General features: G+C 50.4%; 1 protein-coding gene across 1 annotated transcript in view; it reads left to right on the top strand.

Moving 5' to 3' along the window:
• The window catches only part of CEP112 (centrosomal protein 112), a 320978-nt gene that overhangs the window by 275029 nt on the left and 21330 nt on the right, over positions 1–24619 (top strand). Inside the window, exon 24 of the mRNA XM_052658249.1 lies at positions 21115–21204. Coding sequence (XP_052514209.1) covers positions 21115–21204 — 90 coding nt within the window. The remainder of the gene's footprint in view (positions 1–21114; positions 21205–24619) is intronic.

Below are 24619 nucleotides of genomic sequence, written 5' to 3'. Positions count from 1 at the left end.
TAAATAAGAGCATTTATATCAATTTTTTAAAAATTACGGCAACACACACACAGAGAAAGCAAGCAGTCTACCTTCGGAAGCATCTCTGAATCCTTGCATCCTCCATGACTTGTCTGGGCACCTCCTGAGACCCTTCTCTTCCTGTCTCCTCTGTGTCTCTCAGAGGCAAACCATTCTGAGCATGTCTCTGAACTTTTCAAGCAGAAACGCTTAACAAGATTTTAGGGCTAAAAAAACAATCATACTCACAGGCTTTACCCCAAGAAAAAAGCACTTTCGTGTCTCGTATCCCTCAGTAGCCGACCCCTAGTCGTCTCTGCTGCTGTTTGTCGGTTCAGTCGCTCAGTCGTGTTCCACTCTCTGTGACCCCATGGACGGCCGCGCACCAGGCTCCCCTGTCCTTCACTGTCTCCCGAAGGTTGCTCAAATTCGTGCATTGAGTTAGAAGTGCCACCTGACCGTCTCATCGCCTGCCGTCCCTTCCTCTCCTGATCTCAGTCTTTCCCAGCATCAGGGTCTTTTTTTCAGTGAGTTGGCTCTTCGCATCAAGTGGCCAAGGTATTGGAGCTTCAGCATCAGTCCTTCCAATGAAGATTCAGGGTTGATTTCCTTTAGGATGGACTGGTTTTATCTCCTTGTAATCCAAGGGAATCTCAAGAGTCTTCTACAAACCCACAGTTCAAAAGCATCTATTCTTCAGCGCTCAGCCTCCATCATGGTCCAGCTCTCACATTTGTACACAACCACTGGGGACAGCTGTCACACCCGTCTATGGCCACAGGAGAAATCACAGCTCTGACTAGGAGCTCAAAGGAGCTGGATCTCCTTTCCTTTCTCCTTTGGACGTTTATCCACGTTTCTGTCTCATCATGTTCAGGTTAGATTATTTCATGCCTCTTTTTAGTGTTTTATTAATGAGCATGAAGAAATACGTCCCCCTAAAAAGTTCAAGTGCATCCTCCCGAAATAAAATCAATAGCATTCAATATGAATACATATTTAACTACTAATTAAATAGACATTAAAATTAAGGGGTCCATGGAAAGAGGCTGTCTTCCTAACAGGATGAGTTGAAGGAGGCACTTTGCAAACATTTAATCACTGATTATATTCTCTAGAAAAATAGTAAATATTAGATTGAAATTAAAATGGTAAATGCAACTTCCAGTTAAGATATAGCAAAACATCACCGTTAGGACGTTTGCTTAGTCAAGTAGGGAGAATTGAGAGCAGTCAAAGTTTATATTAATAGAGAAAAGTTGTCAGAGAAAAATATTTATAGGCAAAAGTAATATTTTTGCTTCCTTTAGTTCTTAGGTTCAGTGCCTCCAAATGGTTATCAGGTCAGCCTGCCTACATGACCCTCGGTGGGCAAGACAGAGAAATCAGCTTCTCATTCTTATTTCTCTTATTTCCTCCTGGCCAAGAAATCTGGGGCCTTTGAAACGTTTTCACCTTCAGCTGCCATGCCTTCACTAGGGTGCAGATTCTCTAACTGCTGGTTTTCCAAGAAATCGTGTGCAGGAAAATTAAAACTTGAAAGCCAGAGAGTCTGGAAAAAGGGATTTGACCCAAAAAAATGTTTTCAAAGCCATGCTTTGTATTTATTGTATGGCATCTATAAAGCATAGCTGCTATGCTGGGGGACATTGGGCAGGAATATGGACTTTCAAATACCTGCCTTTAGGTTAAGCCCGGGAGCCAAGAGCCAAAGGGGAAAGCCACTAATCAGAAGAGCAGGTGAAAACCACGCACAGCGACCATAATGCGGCATTTCTGAAAGTCGTCAAATCAGCTCCAAAGCCTTGTTTTTGTTCTAGTTCCAGCGTCTCTTTGGAGTTCTCCTCTCTCTCCTGAGACTGACCTGTTTTCCTCTCTGTGAGATCATTAGAGTTTAAAGACAGCCTGTGTGAGCTGTGAGCTCTGAGCTGGCCGGCTGGCCGCTTGCCTGAGGCACACGGCAGCCTTTCAAAGGCTGTTTCCAGGGGCAAGGCAAGTTTTAAAATTCATGGTAAAGACTTTAAAGTGTGATGTAGTCAGAAGTCCTAAAATATACATATTTATTTAGCTGAGCAAATTATATTTCCCAATGAGAGCACAGCCGTAAAGGTTAGCATTTTTCTAGGAATAAAATAAAATGGAACATGTAAACACAACTTTTATTGCAGGTGAGAATGTCTTCAGGCTTGAATTATTTGCACCATTGTTTAGAGATTGGCTTTGTAGGCATAAACCCGATTTTCAGCTGGCAAGTTATGGCAACAATAAGTAATTTCTAGAGCCCAGCCCTGTGCTGGCAGCAAGCACAGTGGCGAGGTCGGGGTTTCCTGTGACTTTCTTGCCCCACCAGGCCCTTGGGATCACTTTGTCCCCGAATGCCTGCCACTTGCGGCCTCTGTTCCTCGTTTCCCCTTGTCTGGTGACCCCGTCTCTCGTCTCCACCACTGACCCCCAAGTTTTGAATCAACCACACACACCACCACAGCAGTTGTAGCAGACATCTGCCCTGAACCGCAAATGGAAATGCGTTTCCCAGTAGAAGCTTTGTGATAAAGGTTAGGTTCTGGTCTCACAATGGCACAGCGCTGAATTTCATACACATAAGGGTCAAATAGGCCTTTCCAGGTCCAGTTCCTCCACTGGATACAAACTTTGACGTGAACGTGAGCCATGAACCTGAGCCGCCCCCAGCCCCCGGGGTGGACCTCCTCTACCTTCCAGGGAGCAGGGCTGCACTGGCCCCTGCTTCTCACCGAGCATCCCATTCTGGTTCTTTGCTTCATACCCAGCGTCCAGCTCAATATTTGGTAAACAATAAGCGCTCCGTAAATGTTTGCTAAGTGAACAAATGAATTTGGCATATACATCTACCAACTAACAAAACTATACTCTTAGAAAGGGTCAACCTCCTCCTGCTTATTTTCATATTAGATGTGCGGGTGGTGGTGGGATCGTGGGGGATCGTGGGGGAATCGTGGGGGATGTGGGAGGATCATGGGGGGATCGTGGGGGATCGTGGTGGTGGGGATCGTGGTGGTGGGGATCATGGGGGGATCGTGGCAGTGGGGGTCGTGGTGGGGATCGTGGAGGATCGTGGGGGGATCATGGTGGGATCATGGAGGATCGTGGGGGGATCGTGGTGGGATCGTGGGGGGATCGTGGTGGGATCGTGGGGGATTGTGGCGGTGGGGGTCGTGGTGGTGGGGGTTGTTGGGGGGTCGTGGTGGTGGAGATCGTGGTGGGGATCGTGGAGGATCGTGGGGGGATCGTGGTGGGATCGTGGGGGATTGTGGCGGTGGGGGTCGTGGTGGTAGGGGTTGTTGGGGGGTCGTGGTGGTGGGGATCGTGGTGGGGATTGTGGAGGATCATGGGGGGATCGTGGTGGGATCGTGGGGGGATTGTGGTGGTGGGGATCATGGTCATGGGGGTTGTTGGGGGTCGTGGTGGTGGGGATCATGGTGGGGATCGTGGAGGATCATGGTGGGATTGTGGGGGGATTGTGGGGGATCGTGGTGGTGACGATGGGAAAGGGGCTTCAGGCATGAAGCCTGGGGCTCTGATAACCGCCTGCTCCACACTCCACTTTAATGTCTTCCTCATTTGTGTTCACTGGCTCTTACTTCCTCTTCAGGAGCTTTAAATATATTGGGTTGGGCAAAACGTTCATTCAGAATTTTCCATAAGATATCACAGAAAAGTCCGTATCTTTTGCTCAACCATATAAATTGTACACAATGCTCTTGATTTTTTCTCTATATTTTTCCCTTAGTAAACTAAGGGGAACATAAGCCCCTTCAATTTCACCTCTGTCTGCTCTGCAGAAGAAGCACAACTTTGATGCCAGTCTCCCCTCAAAGTCCAGGCTGAGTTGCAGATGGTCTCCTGGGATCTAGAGCGCGGTGCGTCTTCTCCCCAGTCTCACTGTGGCTGACGCTGGTTACACTGAGCTCCTCGGCTGACTCTTCCCTTCCTTATTCCTGCACAGCCAGCTGAATTGACCCTCCCCTCTCTAGCACCATCACCTCAATCCGATTTGCACTGATCACCCCCGTCCCGGACTCCTCCTGAGTCCCCTTGCTCCCTTTCATCCAGCTTTCCCGTGTGCCCCTACAGCAGATACATCAGTTCAGTCTCTCAGTCGTGTCCCGGCTCTTTGAGACCCCATGAGCCGCAGCACACCAGGCCTCCCTGTCCATCATCAACTCTTGGAGTTCACCCAAACTCACGTCCATCGAGTCGACGATGGCATCCAGCCATCTCGTCCTCTGTCATCCCCTTCTCCTCCTGCCCCCAATCCGTCCCAGCATCAGGGTCTTTTCCAATGAGTCAACTCTTCGCATCAGGTGGCCAAAGTATTGGAGTTTCAGCCTCAGCATCAGTCCTTCCAATGAATATTCAGGACTGATTTCCTTTAGGATGGACTGGTTGGATCTCCTTGCAGTCCAAGGGACTCTCAAGAGTCTTCTCCAACACCACAGTTCAAAAGCATCAATTTTTCAGTGCTCAGCTTTCTTCATAATCCAACTCTCACATCCATACATGACCACTGGAAAAACCACAGCCTTGACTAGACGGACCTTTGTTGGCAAAGTGATGTCTCTGCTTTTGAATATGCTATCTAGGTTGGTCATAACTTTCCTTCCAAGGAGTAAGCGTCTTTTAATTTCACAGCTGCAGTCACCATCTGCAGTGATTTTGGAGCCCAAAAAAATAAAGTCAGCCACTGTTTCCACTGTTTCCCCATCTATTTCCCATGAAGTGATGGGACCAGGTGCCATGATCTTTGTTTTCTGAATGTTGAGCTTTAAGCCAACTTTTTCACTCTCCGCTTTCAATTTCATCAAGGGGCTTTTTAATTCCTCTTCACTTTCTGCCATGAGGGTGGTGTCATCTGCATATCTGAGGTGATTGATATTTCTCCCGGCAATCTTGATTCCAGCTTGTGCTTCTTCCAGTCCAGCGTTTCTCATGGTGTACTCTGCATATAAGTTAAATAAGCAGGGGGACAACATACAGCCTTGACGTACTCCTTTTCCTATTTGGAACCAGTCTGTTGTTCCATGTCCAGTTCTAACATTGCATCCTGACCTGCATATAGGTTTCTCAAGAGGCCGGTCAGGTGGTCTGGCATTCCCATCTCTTTCAGAATTTTTCACAGTTTATTGTGATCCACACAGTCAGGCTTTGACTTAGACAATAAAGCAGAAGTAGAAGTTTTTCTGGAACTCTCTTGCTTTTTTGATGGTCCAGCGGGTGTTGGCGATTTGATCTCTGGTGCCTCTGCAGATGCGTCGGCCGTGTGTCTGAACCAGCCCAAGACTGTCACCCCCACCCAGACACTCCCCGTTGTTCCTCACTGCCCTGTATGTGTCCGCAGCATCAACCAGAGTGGCTATTTTTGTGGCCTAAATACACCCGCTGTTTCCGTACACACGAATCTTTGCTGATGTTGTTTCTTCCACCAGGTTAGATATAGGATTGCTTAGTCTAAGATTTCAGACGAGCACCAACTGTAAACAATAAGATGAAGACATAAGACAGAGCTGTGGACTGCATTGTGGAAACAAAGGTGAAGTGAAGGTTTCCGGAGGAGAGGGCAAGAAGGGACGGAGAGGGTGACTAGGGCCACGGGTGTGGTCAGTGGAGACACTGCGCTCACGTGGCTGGCGGAGATGGCAGGGAGCGGGCACGGCCAGAGCTGCCCACGTTCTGCACCCGCGGGTGAGCGGAGGGGAGTCAGCAGACGGGAACACACACTCTTAGTTCATCTCCTCACCAAGGGCCAGTGATCACCGCGCCAGTGGTAAACATCTTAGGCATTCTATAGAAGCTCCTTCTCCTAAGAAAGAATACCGTAAAATAGCTGTATTTTTTGTTGACTTTTTTACACTTCAGTCAGCTGGGTTATCGCAACCCAAACAAACTTAGATGTAGCTATCAGTAAAAATGGTATATATTTGCACCGTGGGGAGGGATATGAAAATACATGTGTGTGCGCGTCCACCTGCATTTAAACATGTGGGAGACGGAGATGGCGGAGGGGGGGGGGGCGGGGGAGAGGCTGAGAGAGACGTTGCAGCTGGGTGAGGCGGTCTGGCCCAGCTCTCATTTTCACTGTTGAAAACTGGAGCTCAAAGGGACGCGTTCCCTTGGGGAGAATCAGATCCTCTTTGGAGAAGACAAGGTGGAAGCCGGTTGCAGAATTTACGTGAAGAGTGTGCCCAAGGTTTGGAGGACTGCCGCCGGAAGACTCCTGTCCAAGCGTGGCCGAGGAGCCCTGGGCCCCCGCGAGCAGCGGCCGTCGTCAGAGGGAGGTGGCTTAGTGCGATGTCCCCGGCTCCCGGGGGGCGGCCAAGGGAAGAAGGAAAGTAACTGACTTGGAGGAAAGAACAGCTCCCAGAGAACCCGAGCAGGAGCAACGGACCGAATTCATGACGTGTGTGCGTTTTGCCGTCACCTGGGAAAGCATTTGGTTAGGAGCCGGTGTGGAGCGCAGCAATGCCGCATAGCGCTCAAAATAACTTCTAAATTGTTCTTTAGACAGTATAGGTTTTCCTTAAGTGGCTATATTTAGATTTGCTTATGTTTTTGTTTCTAAAGTTAATATAATTTGTATCCTCTGCAGATTTGGGCTTGTGCTCCCCAAAATACAGACAGCAATTTCCGAAGGCTCTGTAACAATGTCCGTCACATCAGCAGGTTCTGTCTGCGCACCCTGCCAGCCTCGACCACGACCGTCTGCTGCAGAGCCCCCTCCACTCCCACCTCCCTCTGCGAGTTTCCGAGAGCTGCCAGGACACACGGGCCGTGTGTCACCTGCCTGCCTTGCTGTAAAGCTGGGAAACCGGAGGAGACGCAGGCAACGGGAGCGTGGCTGGCAGGAGGAGGCCCGGCGCGGCCTGGGCTGTCGGCGCGTGCGGCTGCGCGCCCGGGCGCATCTCCGTGGCTGTTGTGCCACATCTGCTCCCCGAGTATCCATGCCCAGCTCTCAGCTCTGCCTGGCACAGAGGCACCAGCTCTGCTCCAGTCGGGGCGCACAGCCCCGAGCCCCTCTAGCCTTTGCTTCTGAGTTCCCCCGTGTGCCCACCTGCCCAGAGGCCACTCACTCATGTCTTCTGATCCCAAGGGAAGGTTAGAGCAGGTCAGACAGCGCCAGCCAGCACGCTCTCTAGCACTGTTTTGGTCACTGTTTACACTTGCTGCAGAGAAAGCAGGAGGCTTTTTTTGCTGCAGGCCCAGAGCTCAGCACGGCAGAAATTACATGCTTTTCTGGGCTTTGCTGGTCAGATGGAAGCGGGTGGCCTCGTTTTCATATTCTTTTCCACTATGAGTTATCACAGGGTATGGAATATGGTTCCCTGTACTCTACAGTAGGTCCTTGTCAACCATCTATGTCACATACAGTAGTGTTCATCTGTTATATAGAATAATATATACCTTCTAATCTCAAACTCCCAATTCATTTCCCCCCCCCACTTTCCCCTTTGGTAACCATAAATTTGTTTTCTATGTCTGTGGGTCTATTTATGTTTTCTATATAAATGTATTCGTATCATTTTTTTTAGATTCCACATGCGAGCGATATCATGTATGTGTCTGTCTTCCTCTGTCTGGCTCACTTCACTTAGTGTGATGATCTCTAGGTCCGTGCCTGCTGCTGAGACTGGCACCATTTCATCCTTTTTTATACTGAGAAATAATCCACTGTGCATAGGTACCCCATCTTTACCCGTCTATCCGCGGGCACGCAGGTTGGTGCCATGCTTTGGCTATCATAAACAATGTGGCAATGAAATCGGGAGGCATATCTTTCCAAGTTGTTATTTCATTTTATTCAGATAAATACCCAGAAGTGGAATCACTGAAATGTATGGTGGTCCGAGTTTTAACTTTTTGAAGAATCTTTATACTTTTTTCCATAACGGCTGCACCAATCTATATTCCCATCAGCAGCACTGGGTGGGAGGCGGTCCCCTTTTCTCTACATCCTCACTAACATCTGTCATTTTTTGTCGTTTTGATAACTGCCATTCTGACAGATATGAAGTGGTGTCTCACTGTGGTTTTGGTGTGCGTTTCCGTATCAATCAGTTGTGTTGAGCATCCTCGCACGCGTGCTGGCCGTCTGAATGTCTTCTTTGGAGAAATGTCTGTTCAGGTCCTGTGTCCATTCTTTAATCAGGTTGTACAAGTTGCTAAGTTGTACCAGTTCTTTACGTTTACATATTTCAGATAATAACCTCTCACTGGACGTATGATTTGCAGGCATCTTCTCCCATTTTCTAGGCTGTCTTTTCATCTCGTTGACAGCTTCCTTTCTTGTGCAGAAGCATTTTAGTTTGATGTGGTACCATTTGTTTACTTTTGCTTTTGTTCCCCTTGTCCGAGGAGACTGGTCCAAACAAGTATTGCTAAGACCAGTATCGAAGAGCTTGCCGCCGGTTTTCTTCTAAGAGGTTTCCCTGCGAGGATGTCCTGAGTCCGCTTTGAGCTGACTTCTGTATGTGGTGTAAGACAGCGGTCCAGCTCCCGTCCTCTGCATGTGGCTGTCCAGCTGTCCCAACACCACTTGTTGAGGAGACTGTTTTTCCTCCATTATATTTTCTTGCCTCCTTGTCATGGATTAATCGATCATATATGGGTGGGTTTATTCCCTTGTTTATTTTTATTCCCATACTTTATTTTGGGGGGCTCCAAAATCACTGCAGATGGTGACTGCAGCCATGAAATTAAAAGACGCTTATTCCTTGGAAGAAAAGCTAAGAACAACCTAGATAGCATATTAAAGAGCAGACCTTTGCCAACAAAGGTCCGCCTAGTCAAAGCTATGGTTTTTCCAGTGGTCATGTATGGATGTGAGAGTTGGACTATAAAGAAAGCTGAATGCCAAAGAATTGATGCTTTTGAACTGTGGTGTTGGAGAAGACCCTTGAGAGTCCCAAGGAGATCCAACCAGTCCATCCTAAAGAAAATCAGTCCTGAATATTCATTGGAAGGACTGTTGCTGAAGCTGAAGCTCCAGTACTTTGGCCACCTGATGCGAAGAGCTGACTGATTTGAAAAGACCCTGACACTGGGAAAGATTGAAGGTGAGAGGAGAAGGGGACGACAGAGGATGAGATGGTTGGATGGCATCACCGACTCGATGGACATGAGTCTGGGTAAACTCTGGGAGTTGGTGATGGACAGGGAGGCCTGGCGTGCTGCAGCCCAGGGGGTCGAAGAGAGTCAGACACGACCGAGCGACTGCACTGAACTTGTTCCTGTGTGTTTGCCTTTGCAAAAGCTGCTTCTTCAGCAGACAGTCCCCCCTTCCTCACCCTTGCCTGTCAGAGTCGTTACTGTTGCTCAAGGTTTCCCCAAATGCCACTTCCTCCCTGAAGACTGTCCTGATCACCTTGTGCTTTTCCTTCACGTCATTTAATTGTATCTGGACTTTTTTTAGGTTTTATTATCAAAGTTTGCAGATATACCCAAAAGCCAAGTACAGAGCTACAAACCCCATCATGTCCATTGTGTAGTTTCAACTGTTATCAAAAATGGGCCATGTGTGTCTCACACTTTCTCCTTTTCATCCTTGGCTAAAATAACTTAGAGTGCATTTCAGACGTCACGTCATTTTATCCTCTGTATTCCAGAAGGCCTCTCAGAAAACATGGGCACCATCTCACACAGCCACAGTGCCGACATCATACCCAAGAAAATTAGCAGCAGTCTTTGTAGTATCATCTAACACGTGCTTCATAACTAGGCAGGCCCCGTTTTCCTGAAATGTCCATTTAAAGTTGATTTGTCTGAATCAAGATCCAAACGAAATAGGAGCATCGTGTCTGCGTGTTGTGTCTTGCTTCTGTCTGTCCGCAGCAGACCCTCCTTGCTCTCTGCTCCACCCTGGCGACCTCCTGCAGACGCCCAGGGCCTGGCTGTGGAGCCTCCCGCCTTCTGCACGTATCTGCTGGCTTCCCTGCGGTGTCGCTGGGCTTCCTCCTGCCTCCTTTTCGTTGCCCTTTGTTCTCTCAGTTGGACAGTTAAGACATCACTGAACCCCCTGCTTTTTGTCCTGACCGCATACCTTCTGTGACGGTCTAAGCACCTTCAAGGGGTGAGGCCGTGGCTTCACTCCACACTGGGATTCCTGGGTGATATCTGATCCACACTGGGATTCCTGGAGGAGGTCTGATCCACACTTGGCTTCCTGGATGATGTCTGACACATTGTTTGTATTTTTAAAATACCATTCGGTTGATTTATCTAGAATGAGTTTTCTCCCTCTTGTAAAATGTGAGCTGGAGATATATATACTCAATGCCAAGATATTTATATTAGGAACTGAGTTGCCAGAGAATTCTCAATAATGTAAGTACCCATTTCTACTTTGCACTGAAAGAATTAGAGCCAGACATAAATGGGCACATTTTTATAACTGAAGATGCTTACGGTTTGGAGTGTAAGCACTTAACATCTGCAGCTATGAAACAGGTGAAATCTCCCAGTCCCTTGCGTGGACTCCAGGTGCGCACCGAAGTGTCAGAAACCAGCGGCATTGTGCATTCAGCAGTGAAAATCAGCTCACTAATCATTTTTCTGATCTAAGAATTTAATTTTGCTCAGTAGTTCAGAAATCAAGCTGAAAGTCTGACAGTACAAACACTATCATGTGTGTGCTTTGTTGCTGATAACTAACTGCAATCCGAGCCTTAATAACCGAAAGGGAGTGGGAGGAACTTCAAAGGTTGCATGATAAATGCTTTTGACAATGTGTCAGCTGAACATTAAACAGGATCTTTGCAAATCCTCTCATTCTAAGTGGTTTAAACAGAAAGTTTTAAACTTCTTCCTTCATGAGTATTGGCCCCAGATAGCACAGTATCCCGAGGTTGAAAAGGGAAGGAAAGCGACTTTATCTGGCGAATATCCTCCCATGCCTCCGTGAGCGGGGGTCCCGGAGGGCCTCACCTGAGGGTCCTGCCTCCACGTCTCAGGCGTTCGCTGCCTCCTCACTGAGCGATGTGCCAAGGTGGCGGCGGAGTGACTGGGCTCCGACCCGACGTGACCGCGCTCTCAGCAGAACAGAGGCGGAGCAGCCGGCGCGGCGGCCGCGGTGCCCCCGGTGCCCCCGCCCGCGGCTCTGCAGAGGTCTCGAGAGGGCAGCGCTCTGGGTCCGCCCAAGGCTGAGATGAGGCCCGGAGCTGGGCAGGCGGGAAGGAGTGGCGGGCGGGGGTCGCGTTTCAGGGACAAGACCCGAATCGAGGGACGTCCCTCCCCACGCGTGTCCGTCCCGCGGCTGCGGTGGCAAAGCGCCTGACCCAGCAGGGCCCGGCGCTCTCTCAGCCCGGATGAGGCTCCCGAGGGGGGCCCCCCCGCAGCAAAGCCTGAGAGCGTCTCAGTGTCTTCATGGATGAATCAGAGTGGAAGGAAGCATAGCAGGCTGTCTGAATCCGCGGCCGTTCTGACAGGACCCGATCCCGGGGCCTTCTCCTGTGGACCAGTTCCGCAGGTGTCCCGATAGTGGTGACCGGCCCGCCAGCAGGGACCCTGGCGGGTGGCTTCTCTCGGGAAAACAAGGCGGGGCGCCCCGCGGGACAGTGGTGTGGTTCAAGGCGGGAAAGGGAATCTGGAATTTCGGCAGGGAGACCCCAGCTGTTTTCAGTGAAAAGCCACTTGTCCTCTGTAAAACCAGCTCATGTGCCAGTCACTACCATTGCCTTCGTGAGTGTTCACTCACTCAGCCGTGTCCAGGTCTCCGCGACCCCACGGACTGTAGCCGGCCGGGCTCCTCTGCCCATGGGATTCTCCAGGCGAAGAATGCGGGAGTGGGGTGCCACGCCCCCCTCCAGGGGCTCTTCCTGAGCCAGGGAGTGAACCAGAGTCTCTCGCGTCTCCTGCACCGCAGGCAGAATCTTTACCACCGCGCCACCTGGGAGTTACCAGAGCGGCAGCGTCTGGCTAAGCGTTTCAGAGAGCGCTTTAGCAACGTGACTAGGCAGGCTCCCCTTGTGATGCTTACAGTCTAAGATGAAGGGGAAACGTCAGGTGAATCATGATTCATAAATGTGTTCTCAGGTAGGGAACATGACTGAGGAATATGACTTCAGGTTTAACAGAGGAGAAATGCATGGCTTGTTTTGGGGTTAGAACGATGCTGCAGGCTCACGCTGACCTCCCGTGTGAACGATTACCATGCAAGGAACTAAACACTTAGACCAGTGACTCCTGGGTGCTCCCCTCCCTGGGTTCCGGCAGGAGGACGGTCTCTGTTCTGTAGACTGATCGCAGTGTAAGTGGTTGTCACACCGGCCGAAAGAGGGAGTTCCTCTGAGATCCTGAAACGTCCTAGCCTGGTTCCTGAACTTGGTCCTGGATTTCTACCCCCCGAAATAGGAACGTGTTCACAAGTGACGCCGTCTGGAGGGACAGAGTGGGCAATGTGCTTTGAATTTCCTGAGCAGAAATGTGCCGGCTGCTCCCAGAGGAAACGTGGGTGAGGTCAGGACGGGCTGTGTGCTGCCGGGGAACGTTAATGAGGTGTGTTGGGGGATTCCAGCTTCCTTAGATCATCAAAGTCTTGGGATAACATGATTTCTTTTCCTGGAACCTCCATGGAGACCAGGAAACACTAACTCTTTTAAAAGTGCAGTTTTAAGACTTTTAAAGGAAGTCATTTAAGAATTTTAAAGGCCAGAAAATAGATGAGAGAGAGAGAAAAGGAGGCTAGTGAAAACTGGGATCCTTTGACGGAGTGCTGCTCTTGCTTCCTGTATTGGCCGCGATGCTTTTTGCCTTTCAAGTTGAACCAGTGGCCTAATAAGCACTGCAACAACAGCCTCAGACCAAAGAGCAAGCTCTCATCCACGAGGTTTGTTGCAACAGCTGAAGAGTTTTCCCCCGGAGGGAACTTGGCCTCATGTGAAGAATATCCCACGTATTGGGTTAAAACTACTTTTCTTCATACAATATCACAAGAGCCTGAATTATGAGGGTTAAAGAAATGAGAAAAAAAAGTTACTTGCATGGAATGTGAAAAAATTAAAAGCTGAATATGTATGCGGCTGCTTAGTGGCTCCGCAGTGTTGGATTCTTTGCAGCCTCACAGACTAGGCCTCCAGGCCCCTCTGTCTATGGGATTTCCCAGGCAAGAATCCTGGAGTGGGCTGCCATTTCCTTCTCCAGGGGATCTTTGCAATTTAGGGATCGAACCCGTGTCTCTTGTGTCTCCTGCATTGGCAAGCAGATTCTTTACCAATGAACCAACAGGGAAACCCAAAAAACCTGAATGCAAGCCTTAAAGAATACTGTATTGTGTTTTGAATACATGAGTGGCCTTGGCACTAACTGTGGTCTGTTTCAGTAACTAGATCTGTAGTACAAACCTGTTCTCGGTTCTGCAGAACCACTGATAAGACTTCTTTATGGTTTTGTTATTCATTCTGAGTAGTTCTGAAGCAATCACTTTAAAAGAAATCTTGACTGGCATTTCAGGCAAAGAAGGCTTGCCACTCTCGTTAGTAGATTTAGCCCATTAAAAAAAAAAAAGTGGCCAGTGTAAATAGCCGGTGAGACCACCCAGGACACACTCCACTCTCCGCTCTGATGTTAACCCCAGATCATCTCCCCGTCTCGGGGACAGGACATGTCTTCTTGCTGGATCCCAGATGTTTAAGATGTGAAAAAAGGAAAAATAAGTACAAATCTGACACCAACATGATGAGATTTTATAGTTTTACGTAATTATCCCTTAACTTTCAGTTAGCACTAGTACAGAGGAAAATATTTGCTGTTTCTGCATCAATTTTCCTCTCAAAGCCCGCTCATCAGAAATGTTGTTGACACCATTGGTAAACTGAAGTCTCCGTACATTAGACAAGTGTGGGCGTTGTTACAAAGGCAGTGAGGTTTCATGGAGAGCTCTCCTTCTCTCGCTGTTATAATCTATCTCTTCACCAAGTCACAGGTCAGGTGTCCTCTCTGTCTAATGGATAAACCAGTCAGTGGACAGATACTTTGTGAGACAAACTTTCAAGTCATATTATAGGTTTTAAATAGAAAACAGACCAGCATCGTGTTTTGGAACCCTGGAATCCTACCGCATGTGTCTCAATAAAAGCAGAAATAAGCCTTCCCATCCAGTCACCTTCTCCTTAGCTCAGAATCTGGGCACCCCGGTCGTCTTCCAAAATGCACAGTGTGGGAAGTCCTGCCCCATCTCTCCTGCCGGTGGAGGACGCGTGAATCATGCTTCTTCTGAAGTAAAATAGTGAATTCAAACCTCAGGAAAGGAAGGATACGGTGACTTCGTATGTCTTAAGTAGAAAAAGCTTTAAGCATTCCTTTTTCTCTTTATCATGGAAACTCTCAGAGACACGCGTGCGGAGGCCAGCGAGCAGCACCCCACCGCCCGCTTCACCTCCCTCCGCAGGGCTGACCTCTCCGGGGCCGAGCCTTCCTGCCAAGCTCTGCTTTGCTCCCTGCTCGTCTCCTCGCCGCGCGGAGTTGCTGCTGCCGAGGCCCCTCCGCGCCTCGCCCAGCTCCTTGATTCCCCACCGCTGACTTAACCCAAAGTCCCCAGCTGTATGTTTAACAGGACGGACCGTCCGCCACGGTCTTTTGTGCCCACATCTGCTCCAGTCCCTGTAAACGGGAGAAGGCCGTGCCACTCAAGGTGCGGCCCCCAGACACGCGTTCTGTGAGCCAGAGCTCGGGGAGGAGCCCGTTAGCCTCGCCCCTGGACGGCCGGCAGGCCGGGGAGACGTGCCGGCAGCCTCAGGACGACTGACGAGGCCGGACACAGGCGTTTGCCGAGGCGGAATGCACGGAACGAGGCAGAAGGTGCTCAGGACACGCTGCGTCTCCGGGAGTGGGAGCCGGCTCACGGCCTGTGGGACGTGGGACTCAGGAGCAGGGTGACGTCTGTGTTTCTGGTTCTGCCTCCGTTTGCCAGCGGATGTTTACACGTTTCTCACAGCCCAGGGTCTCGGTAAAGATGGGAAGCTGGCGAGTTTGGGATCGTATTGTCTAGTGAGAGCCTGCGGGCCAGGTGTCCTGGGGTGAGAGAGCGGTTTGCAGCTTGGCCGGGCGGCCTTCTGGGCCGGGGCAGTGAGGCTGCAGCTCGGATGCCACTGGACGCCCACCCCGCCCCGCTCCGGATGAGGGCCTGGCGGAGTCTGGCCAAACCCAAGGTCAGAAACTTCTCTAAAGACCTGTGCTGATCTGAGGCCAAGCGCTTCTGGACACCCTTCACCCTGAGGACATGGGGATTGTGGCTTTTGTGTCCCCGCAGCCCAGAATCCCTCCTTTCCAGGGAAATTTTCCTTTATTACATAACTTTTTAAACACTTCTTATGCAAATGGACTTGCGTTTCATGTGTCCATTATTAAAAAGCGTGTATCTGCCATCATTTTGTGTTTGTTTAACTGACTCAGAGCTCGGAGGGACACTTGGGTTTTCAGGAAGACCACAGAAGCCGTAATGTGTGGCGAAAGTTGAGCAGCTGACTTTGAAGCCTGTTTATAAGTTTTATGAAAATAGCACTGACTCTGGTCCTCGTTTTCCCCTAAACGAACAGCAGAGCCCTGGGACGCTGACGGGTGCCTCCTCCAGAAACACGAGCTGCCTGGCTTCTCCCTGCCTGAGGAGTCCGTGGCCTGTGGACCTTTTACACTCTAACGTGCTCGATTTCCATATTTTAAACAAGTCAGATTATCCTATAGCCCACTCCCTTTCGCAAAGTCTGGTCTCCGCTCGTTGTTCTCATATAGCTGCAGGTTTTCTTCTGGAAAAGGCCATTCTTTGTTGGCGGTCCACACAGAGCTCTGGGAGAGTCAGCCATGGGTGGTGCCTGCTGCCAGCCCCTCCCCTGGCGCCTAGAGGCAGGTCTCGTTGGGAGAGCCGCCCTTCAGTCACGAGGCCAGTGCACGCAGCAGAGGTGAGCGGCACGTCTGCAGGACACGCAGCATGGCCGTTCAAGTGCGCCTTTGTTTTAGGGTTTTGACCCAATGATGGACATTCCATTCTTTGATGATCTTGGGCTTCTCTCAGGAATAAAGTAAAAGTTGTATTCATAGGTGTGTGTCAAACGTCAGACTGTGAGGCTTTCCAGTGAAGACACCACAGCTGAGAAGAAAGGTCCCCACTGGTGCTTACTCAGTAGTTGTCACGCTCAGAGAGGCCTGTGTCCATTCTGGGGGCGAACAGCTCGTGACCTAAGAATTTTTTAGAATATGAGATCAGGAACAGCTGTCAGTATAAACTGTCATTTTCCTTTCATCTGATGCATTTTAACTTTTTGGAAAGTGGAATATTACTCGGTTACTCTTCAGCTTTTTAAACTGATTTTGATTAGGTAATAAAAGGAATTTCTAGCCATATTGCTTGCTCTGATTAGCCCTAGAAACATCACGTGAACCCTTTAGTTAACTATGAGCAAACTGAAAAGCGGAGCCGTTTGAAAAGCCAACGTAACTGCCCTTCTGTTTTGATAGCATTGCTGAGACACGGTGGGTTAGCAATCTCTTCTTCGCTGTGTGAAGGCGGAGAAAGGACAGGGCTGGCACTGTCCCCTGTCCTCGCAGGGACTCTCTGGTCAGACCCCCTGGACTCGTTTCCTCCTCCGCCACCTCCAGCACCGCGATCCCCCCGGCCTCTGGCCTCCTCACCCTCTGCCTGCTCCTAGTGTGGGCGTCAATAACCTCAGATATGCAGATGACACCAACCCTATGGCAGAAAGTGAAGAGGAACTAAAGAGCCTCTTGATGAAAGTGAAAGAGGAGAGTGAAAAAGTTGCCTCAAAGCTCAACATTCAGAAAAGGAAGATCATGGCATCTGGTCCCATCACTTCATGGGAAATAGATGGCGAAACAGTGGAAACAGTGGCTGACTTTATTTTGGGGGGCTCCAAAATCACTGCAGATGGTGATTGTGGCCATGAAATTAAAAGATGCTTACTCCTTGGAAGAAAAGTTATGACCAACCTAGATAGCATATTCAAAAGCAGAGACGTTACTTTGCCGACTAAGGTCTGTCTAGTCAAGGCTATGGTTTTTCCAGTGGTCATGTATGGATGTGAGAGTTGGACTGTGAAGAAGCTGAGTGCCGAAGAATGGATGCTTTTGAACTGTGGTGTTGGAGAAGACTCTTAAGAGTCCCTTGGACTGCAAGGAGTTCCAACCAGTCCATTCTGAAGGAGATCAACCCTGGGATTTCTTTGGAAGGAATGATGCTAAAGCTGAAACTCCAGTACTTTGGCCACCTCATGCGAAGAGTTGACTCATTGGAAAAGACTCTGATGCTGGGACGGATTGGGGGCAGGAGGAGAAGGGGACGACAGAGGATGAGATGGTTGGATGGCATCACTGACTCAAGGGACGTGAGTCTGAGTGAACTCCGGGAGTTGGTGATGGACAGGGAGGCCTGGCGTGCTGCGATTCATGGGGTCACAAGGAGTTGGACACGACTGAGCGACTGAAATGAACTGAACTGAACTGAGTGTGGGCGTCACGCAGGGTCAGGCTTTGACCTCCGCTCCTTTCATAATTCCCCACCACAGTATCCTCGTCTGCATGGGCCTGAGCCCCGGAGCCCCACCCCCGGCCCGGAACCCCACTCAGATCCCTCCCCCTGCTCAGGCCCCGCCCCTGCTCAGGCCCCTCCCCAACTCAGTCCCCTCCCCGGCTTAGACCCCTCCCCTGCTCAGGCCCCGCCCCTACTCAGGCCCCGCCCCCTGGCCAAGCCCCGCCTCACGTGATGGCCCCCAGGAAGGCCCCGCAGCACCTTGAACTCTTGTCAAGGAGTCTCCACCACGGTGCTGGGACACTACTGGTTCCACCTGCTCCCTCGTGAAGGGCAGGGACAGGAGGAAGGACGAAAGGGCTGAGAGACGGGGGTGGGGACGGGGACCCTCGAGGGGGCCATGCCCGGGGCTCTGCTGGGGAAGGGCAGGGTAGAGGTGAGACTGCAGGGGTGACAGTTTTCTGCTTAAAAGACAAAGGAGATGCGCATCTCCTGTATTTTTTTTCTGTAAAATAAACCAAGAAACAAAAGAGTGTAGTTTTTTATTGTGGCAGAAACCAGACAATATGTCATTACAAATAATAATGTCATACGTATACAGGTTTCAGGTGTGTATATAGAGAACTTTGGAAGGTACACTTGCACATTCTGTATCTTGAGAAACTTGATAACCATTCAGTCACTGTGCTGTGTTGAGGACAGTTGGAAGACCCCATGGTTAAAGTAATTTCCTTGGGGAAACAGTTGAGGTGTGTTAGCTCCTGCCCAAGCGTGGGCCCGGTGCTGGCGTGCACCAGGCCTGGCTCCAGGCTGGAAACATGACGGGGAGAGCACCCTGGGCTGCAGAGGTCCAGAGCCCCTTGAGCCCCAGACGGGTCACAGCCCCGCAGTGTCCAGGCTTTGCTCCTGGGACAGGTCAGTGAGGTTACACCAAGAGCAGAGCAGCTTCCAGGCAAAGGCGGGAAGACAGGGGTCACGGGTGAAGGGCCGTGGGGAGAAGCGCGAACGCTGAACTCGGGGAGGGTCAGTGTGTCGTGGTCCCAGCCCGGGGCCTTGCTTCTGGCCTGCGGATGGACCTGGGGGGCTCTCTCCCCTCTGTGGGTCTCAGTTCAGTCCTCCCTAACGTGGGTGAGAGACTGCCTGCTGCACAGGATTGCCAGGAGGCTGAAAAATAAAGTCCATGCAGCCAACAGTGGCGCATGGTCATTGATCATGGCCATGAAATCTGCAGGACACGGAGGCTCCCCCAGCCCAGGGTGGTCAGAGCCTGGAGAGCCGAGGCCCTGAGGACCCCGGTCGGGAGTCTGAGCCGCATCTCGGGGGTGCTGTGGTGGTGTCTGAGCATTGCAGCAGGGGGACGACATGGTTGGATCTGGGGGCGTGGGGTCACTCTGACTATGGTGTGAGGAGGGAGAGCAGGAGAGAGCAGGGCAGAAAGCACGCCGGTCTCTTCCCAGCCCCATGTTCACTCCTCTCCTCGACTAGGCCGTAAGAGACGCCAACAAGATCCTATGCACTGGTACAAAATCATCAAAAGAAAAAAAATGCTACTTGGTCAAAAAGCATAGGAACAACTGCATTCATCCTTCTGGAAACAGCCCACAATACAATCATTAATATAAACAAAAATAGAGTTTGAAGCTCATTGTCAGGCTTGGCTGAAGGGTGGATTTTATATTCCAGTATAACATCAAAAAGCCCCTAAAGCTTCTGCCCTCATTCTCATTCTCTCCTCGGTCAAACCATTTCACTCTCTCTAAGCATTCTGTTTCTCCACCTTCGGCTGTGCTGGGCCCTCACTGCTGTGCACACGCTTTCTCCGGGTGTGGAGACGGGGGCCGCTCTCCGGTGCCTGCTCGGGCTTCTCCTTGCAGAGCCTGGGCACCAGCAGCTGTGTGCACCGGTCATCGTCCCACGGCACCTGGCATCTCCCTGGACCAGGGATTGAACCACGAGCCCTGCACTGGCTGGCGGATTCTCAACTACTGCGCCACCAGGGAAGTCCCCCTTATTCTCTCTTTTTTTTTTCCTTCTTATTGTATTTTAAATAGAGGTTCTTAGCCTGGGGTTCATCCATGGACAGGCTTCAGGCAGCACGTGGACCCCCCTGAAACTAGAAGCACATGATAAGCACTTTTTTCCACGTGGGGAGTGACCACATAGCGTTCACCAGATGCCCCAGTGAATCTAGACCGCCGGAAAAAGGCCAAGAACCAGGGGCTCTGTCTCCGTGGAGAGAAGGCTGGAGTTGCCCTGCTGGGACTGTTGCTGGGCGGGGACTGAGTCGTGTTGCCCGGACCGCGGCTCTTTCCCTGCCCCAGCATCTCGGTCGGGATGGCCCGTGCATCCCGCTCCTCCACCCCAGGCCAAGCCCCGGACCTCCCGCAATGCCGCTCCCGCCCTCGCCTCCCTCCTGCTCCAGCCACGACCCCAGGGTCATGTCTCCTTATCTTTCACTCTGCATCCACGTCTCAGAGCTGCGACCCGGGTCCTCGAGTGGACTGGGGCCCTGACACCGCCCCGGTCCAGTCCCCAGCATTCTTTCCCGTGTGTCTCAGCAGCCTGGACCCTGCTTCTCTGCTTCGCTGGACCCCTCCTCAGTCTAATCTTTGCAGCGGCTGAAGCGACCCTCCTAACCCTCCAGGGGCCCCCTTCGCTGCACTGTTTTGCTTCTGCGCTCGTCACTGACATGTATTATATACTCACTGTTTGCATATTGTGTGTCCCCCGGTGTAATGGAAGCTGGTGAGAGCAGGGAGTTGTTTCGTCTGTTTTCTTTCACTGCTTCATCTGAAGGACCTATCACAGCTCTTAACCCAGAGCAGAAGCCCGGGCGTCTACCATGAATGAATTTTATTTTGAGAATTCATTCAGCATCTTCCCGTCCCATCCCTTGCGCTCTGCTCGCCGTCATTCCCCGTGTATTGTATCTGTCATCACATGGGATTGTTCAAATGGATCCTGTTTCTTTTCTAGTTCACCTCTTTACTTAAAATAGTAATTGATACAGCGTTCTTTATTGAACCTTGTCGTTCCGGGGTTCCCCCAGAGCAACCTGAATGGCTACTTGGCAACTGAAAGAGTTCTCCTCTGTCTGCTTCTTACGGGTTCTTCAAATTCAGTGCTGTCCTCAGTGGCTTAATAAAGAAATGCCTTTAGGGTCGCCGTGACTTACTCAGATTTCCATAGCACAGTGCTGAAAAGCGGCGTGCTGGTCCAGTATCTCAGCTCCTGTGGACGCAGCACGGTTCAGCGTGTAAGGGCGCCTCACAGGTGTACTGGTCGAACTACTTTAATTAGCAGTCGTTTTACGCTTCATCACATGCTTGTGCATCTGTGCTGGGAACAGAGGAGATATTTTTATAAGATGAATGGACATCTGCTAATGTGTCTGTTTTGTAAGTTTGGAATTTTTAACACTAGTATTGCTAAAGTAGGAAACATCTGGGCCCAATGCTGAAAGGCTGGGCTTTTTTCTGCCTGAACCGTTTGGAACAACTGTAATAGACTCGAGATCTGAGGCCGTTTTGACACCAGTTTAGGTGGTAATTTTTAGCACTGAGGGTGCTAATTTTTAATATTTTTGTATTTGTCTTACGCCATTTCAGGCTTTACAAGAAGAACTGGAAAACCGCTCGAAACAAGTGCGAGCCATGGAGAAGAAGCTACAGCATAAGGAGCTGGAGTCCCAGGAGCAGGTACTTGCCCACGTGGCCGGTTCGCTGGTTGACTTTCTCCAGGCCCAGGGGCTCGGGGATGGTGGTGGTCCTGTGTCCGCTGGGATGCTCGGGCTCTGCAGCCCGTGGACAGCCACGGGGTCTGTCACCTGCAGTCTGCGAGTGGCAGCCCTGCCGCTGGCTCCGCTCCCCTCATTCCCGCGTCTCTGTGTCCCGTGCTGGTTTCATCCTAAACCAGCTCGACGGCAGCCACAGTTCCCAGCATCCTGAGCAGGCCTGGGGACACCCAGAGGCCCACGGGGCTGCTCATGTCTGGGGTCCTGTTCTGAGCAGTGAGGGCACCTTTCCCAGGAGTAACCCCACCCCCAAGGCCACTCTTCTCATCTCATTGGCCAGAACAGGTCACATGCTAGCTGAGACCATCCAATCCCTGGTGAGAGGACGGGGGGGGGGGGGGTCCAAACTGGCCTGGACCAATCAGGGTCCACCTGGCGGGGATGGAATTACAGGAGGGAGGGCAACCTGGACCCGGAGAAGGGGAAGCCCGTGTTGGGGATGTAGCCGACAGGGTCTGCTTGTTAGGATAAAGGGACACCATCGTGCTTAGAGACACGAATCATGCTTTCTCTTGAGTTCTAATTTTCTCCTCCTTTCTTCTATTACGTTCATGAAACAAATCTGGTATAACCAGGATGATCCCGCTATGACAGTAGCTAATGACCTGTTTTATTTTCTAATGAAAGGGTCTTTTTCATCCAGGTCTTTTAAATTTTACTAATTTTAAACTAAAAAGGCGACAGAGTATCAATACATATCACAAGTCGTAATGAAACTTATAATAAATGCTTCGCCCTCGGCCTTAACGTGCAGCATTGCTGGTACGCTTCTCAGCACCACCGACGTGTGGGACAGAACCTGCCGTGGGTGTCAGCAGACACTTATGCGCTGCTGTTTCCTATGATCCATTCAGCACAGGAATGCCGGGCCGGTCATCTTGACTTTGTGAAGAGTACCCTGACGTAAGGCGAATGGGGAGACTTGCATCACCTCTGGGGTTGTTGGCAAACAAGACCCCCAGGTCATGCTCATAGCCGTGTCCGACTCTTGCTGCCCCATGGACTGTCCTCAGGCTACTCTGTCCATGGGATTTCCCAGACGAGAATCCCGGAGTGTGTAGCCATTTCCTTCTCCAGGAGATCTTCCCCACCCTGCAGTCGAACCGTCGTCTCCGGCACTGGTGGTGGATTCTTTGCCACTGAGCCAGCAGGGGAGCCTGTCCCCCAGGTGGGGGACTGCAGAGAGTGGCAGGTGTGAGTATCTGATTGATGCTGCATAGTCACATTAATACCGGATGGACTTGACCTCCCGGAATTCATTCCCAATGTCTAATGCTCACCCGGCCTCATATGTGTATTGTGGGCGTGGTGTGGGCGTCTATGTCATGTCTGTGTAGGATATGTCTTGTATAGGGTCCATGCTGGACAGGCAATAGGACCGCAAAATATGATTCTAGGATGAAAAATGAGTTGTAACTGTATTTCCCCGAGGCCTGCAAGATGAGAGACACTGCACGAGAAACCGTGCACGACCTAGTTCATTTATCCTGATAATCACCATTTGAGGCCAGCATTACGCTCCCGTTTCCCCGCTGGTGCACTGCAGCTCAGAGAGGCTCCGTGACTTGCCCAAGGTCACCCAGCTGCAAAATAGGACGGGTGGGGTCACACCCTGACACCTTTGCGCCTGTCATGCCAGTTTTTAAGTTACAGCATTTCTAGTTTAGAAATTGACACAGCAGTGACAGGGAAAGTTTATTAAGGCTGGTAGGGAAAAACCACCCCCCCAGAGAGCTGGAATGGGCAGTTAGCCCCCTGTGGCTGGAGAGCAGAGCCAGCGCGGCCGCAGGCAAAAGCCCACCCCAGGGGCAGCGTGGCCTTGAGGGGGCTGGCCCAGGTCCCACTGTCGCCGAGGTCAGCTGGGCCCCCACCCCGGCCGGCTGGGGTGTCTGGAACTAGGAGAAGATGACAAGCCTCTTAAGAGCAGGAAGCGTGTTCCCTGAAGGACCAGGCCTCCTCCAGTTTGTGATAAAATATGACTCAAGGTAAAACTCTGTTGACATCACTCTGATTCATGGCAGGACTTCACACAGAAACCTCATAATAGACGGAGAGTAGGGAAATTAAGAAATCCCAGATGAGCAGTAGGGAAGGTTCAGGAACCACTTCAGTCCTATTTTACTGACTGCTTTTTGATCATCAAAGTTGCTTTCATCTTTGTAGTGACAATAGGCTTCTAGACTGTTTCTTACACTAATTCCTGATAGCTTCTATTGGGCTCCAGTTTACCAGAGAAACGTCAGGAAATACCCCTGGGTAAAGCTGAATATTTCCTAATCTTTGCAGCCACGAAACGCTGGGTTCTTTCCACAAGATCCTAGGGTGTAGCTTAGCAATTGTTTCAGTAGAACTGAAGAGCAAATCGTGGCACTCCTTCAGTTCATCTATGTTTAATCTGATTTAACTTCTATTTTATCTGAATCTGACTTTTCCTTTCATGGCACTAATAGCAGTAGTCAAAAACAATTAGAAGTGTCGTAACTTACAGTCTTCAGGGTCTCATTATGTGTGTGCTCACTGAGGGTATTTAAGGGTATTTAAAGTGTCAAAATTGTTTGCGATTTTCTGTTTTGCACGTCAAAGCGATTGCAAAGGAGCAGGAGCCGACCTGACATCAGCCAACCAACCAAAATGCGTGCAGAGCAGTCTCTTGAAACTTTTCTTCTCTTTCTTTTCAACCAAATATTATTATCCTGATACTAGCTGCATAAGGACTCAAAACTGAAACTGGCAGAATTGCAAAGGATAATTTCCTGGGCGTCTTTTTTTAACCTGCTTTAAAAAAAATTTAAACTGTTTCTGTTTTTCATTTAAGAAAAATTCCTGTGTTTTAATTCTTTAAAAAAAAAAAAAAAAAAACTGAATGAGGCATTCTGAAAGGTGTACTTTCTACTTAAACACGGAAAGCCGCTTCTCCTCCAGTCTCGATGGCTGGCGCTTCAGCTGCCCCGTGCCCACCTTGCCGGCATCGGCCTCTCCTCCAGCTCCTCACCCTCGGCAGGTCGGTCCCTGAGTGCCCGGGAACCTGTGGCTACAGAGGGTTAGTTTGCCCCTTAAGTGGCATCAGGATAACACCAGTGTAACTAGAAAAGACCAATTTTCTGTCTAAGCCAGCCTGACAGAAACAGGTGGTTGTTGCTGTTGTTTAAGTCGCAAAGTTGTGTCCAACTCTCTGCACCCCCATGTACTGTAGCCAGCCGGGCTCCTCTGTCTATGGAATTTCTCAGGCAAGAATACTGGAGTAGACAGAAACATATCTTTCCTTTAACGCATAAATAAGGAAGTAACAAGCTGGAATCAAGATTTCCAGTGGAAACAGC

Source organism: Budorcas taxicolor, chromosome 19 (genome assembly GCF_023091745.1).
Source record: "Budorcas taxicolor isolate Tak-1 chromosome 19, Takin1.1, whole genome shotgun sequence".
Lineage (NCBI taxonomy): Eukaryota > Metazoa > Chordata > Mammalia > Artiodactyla > Bovidae > Budorcas > Budorcas taxicolor.
The sequence above is the reverse complement of the archived record's forward strand: the minus strand, read 5'-3'. Positions and strand labels throughout refer to the sequence as shown.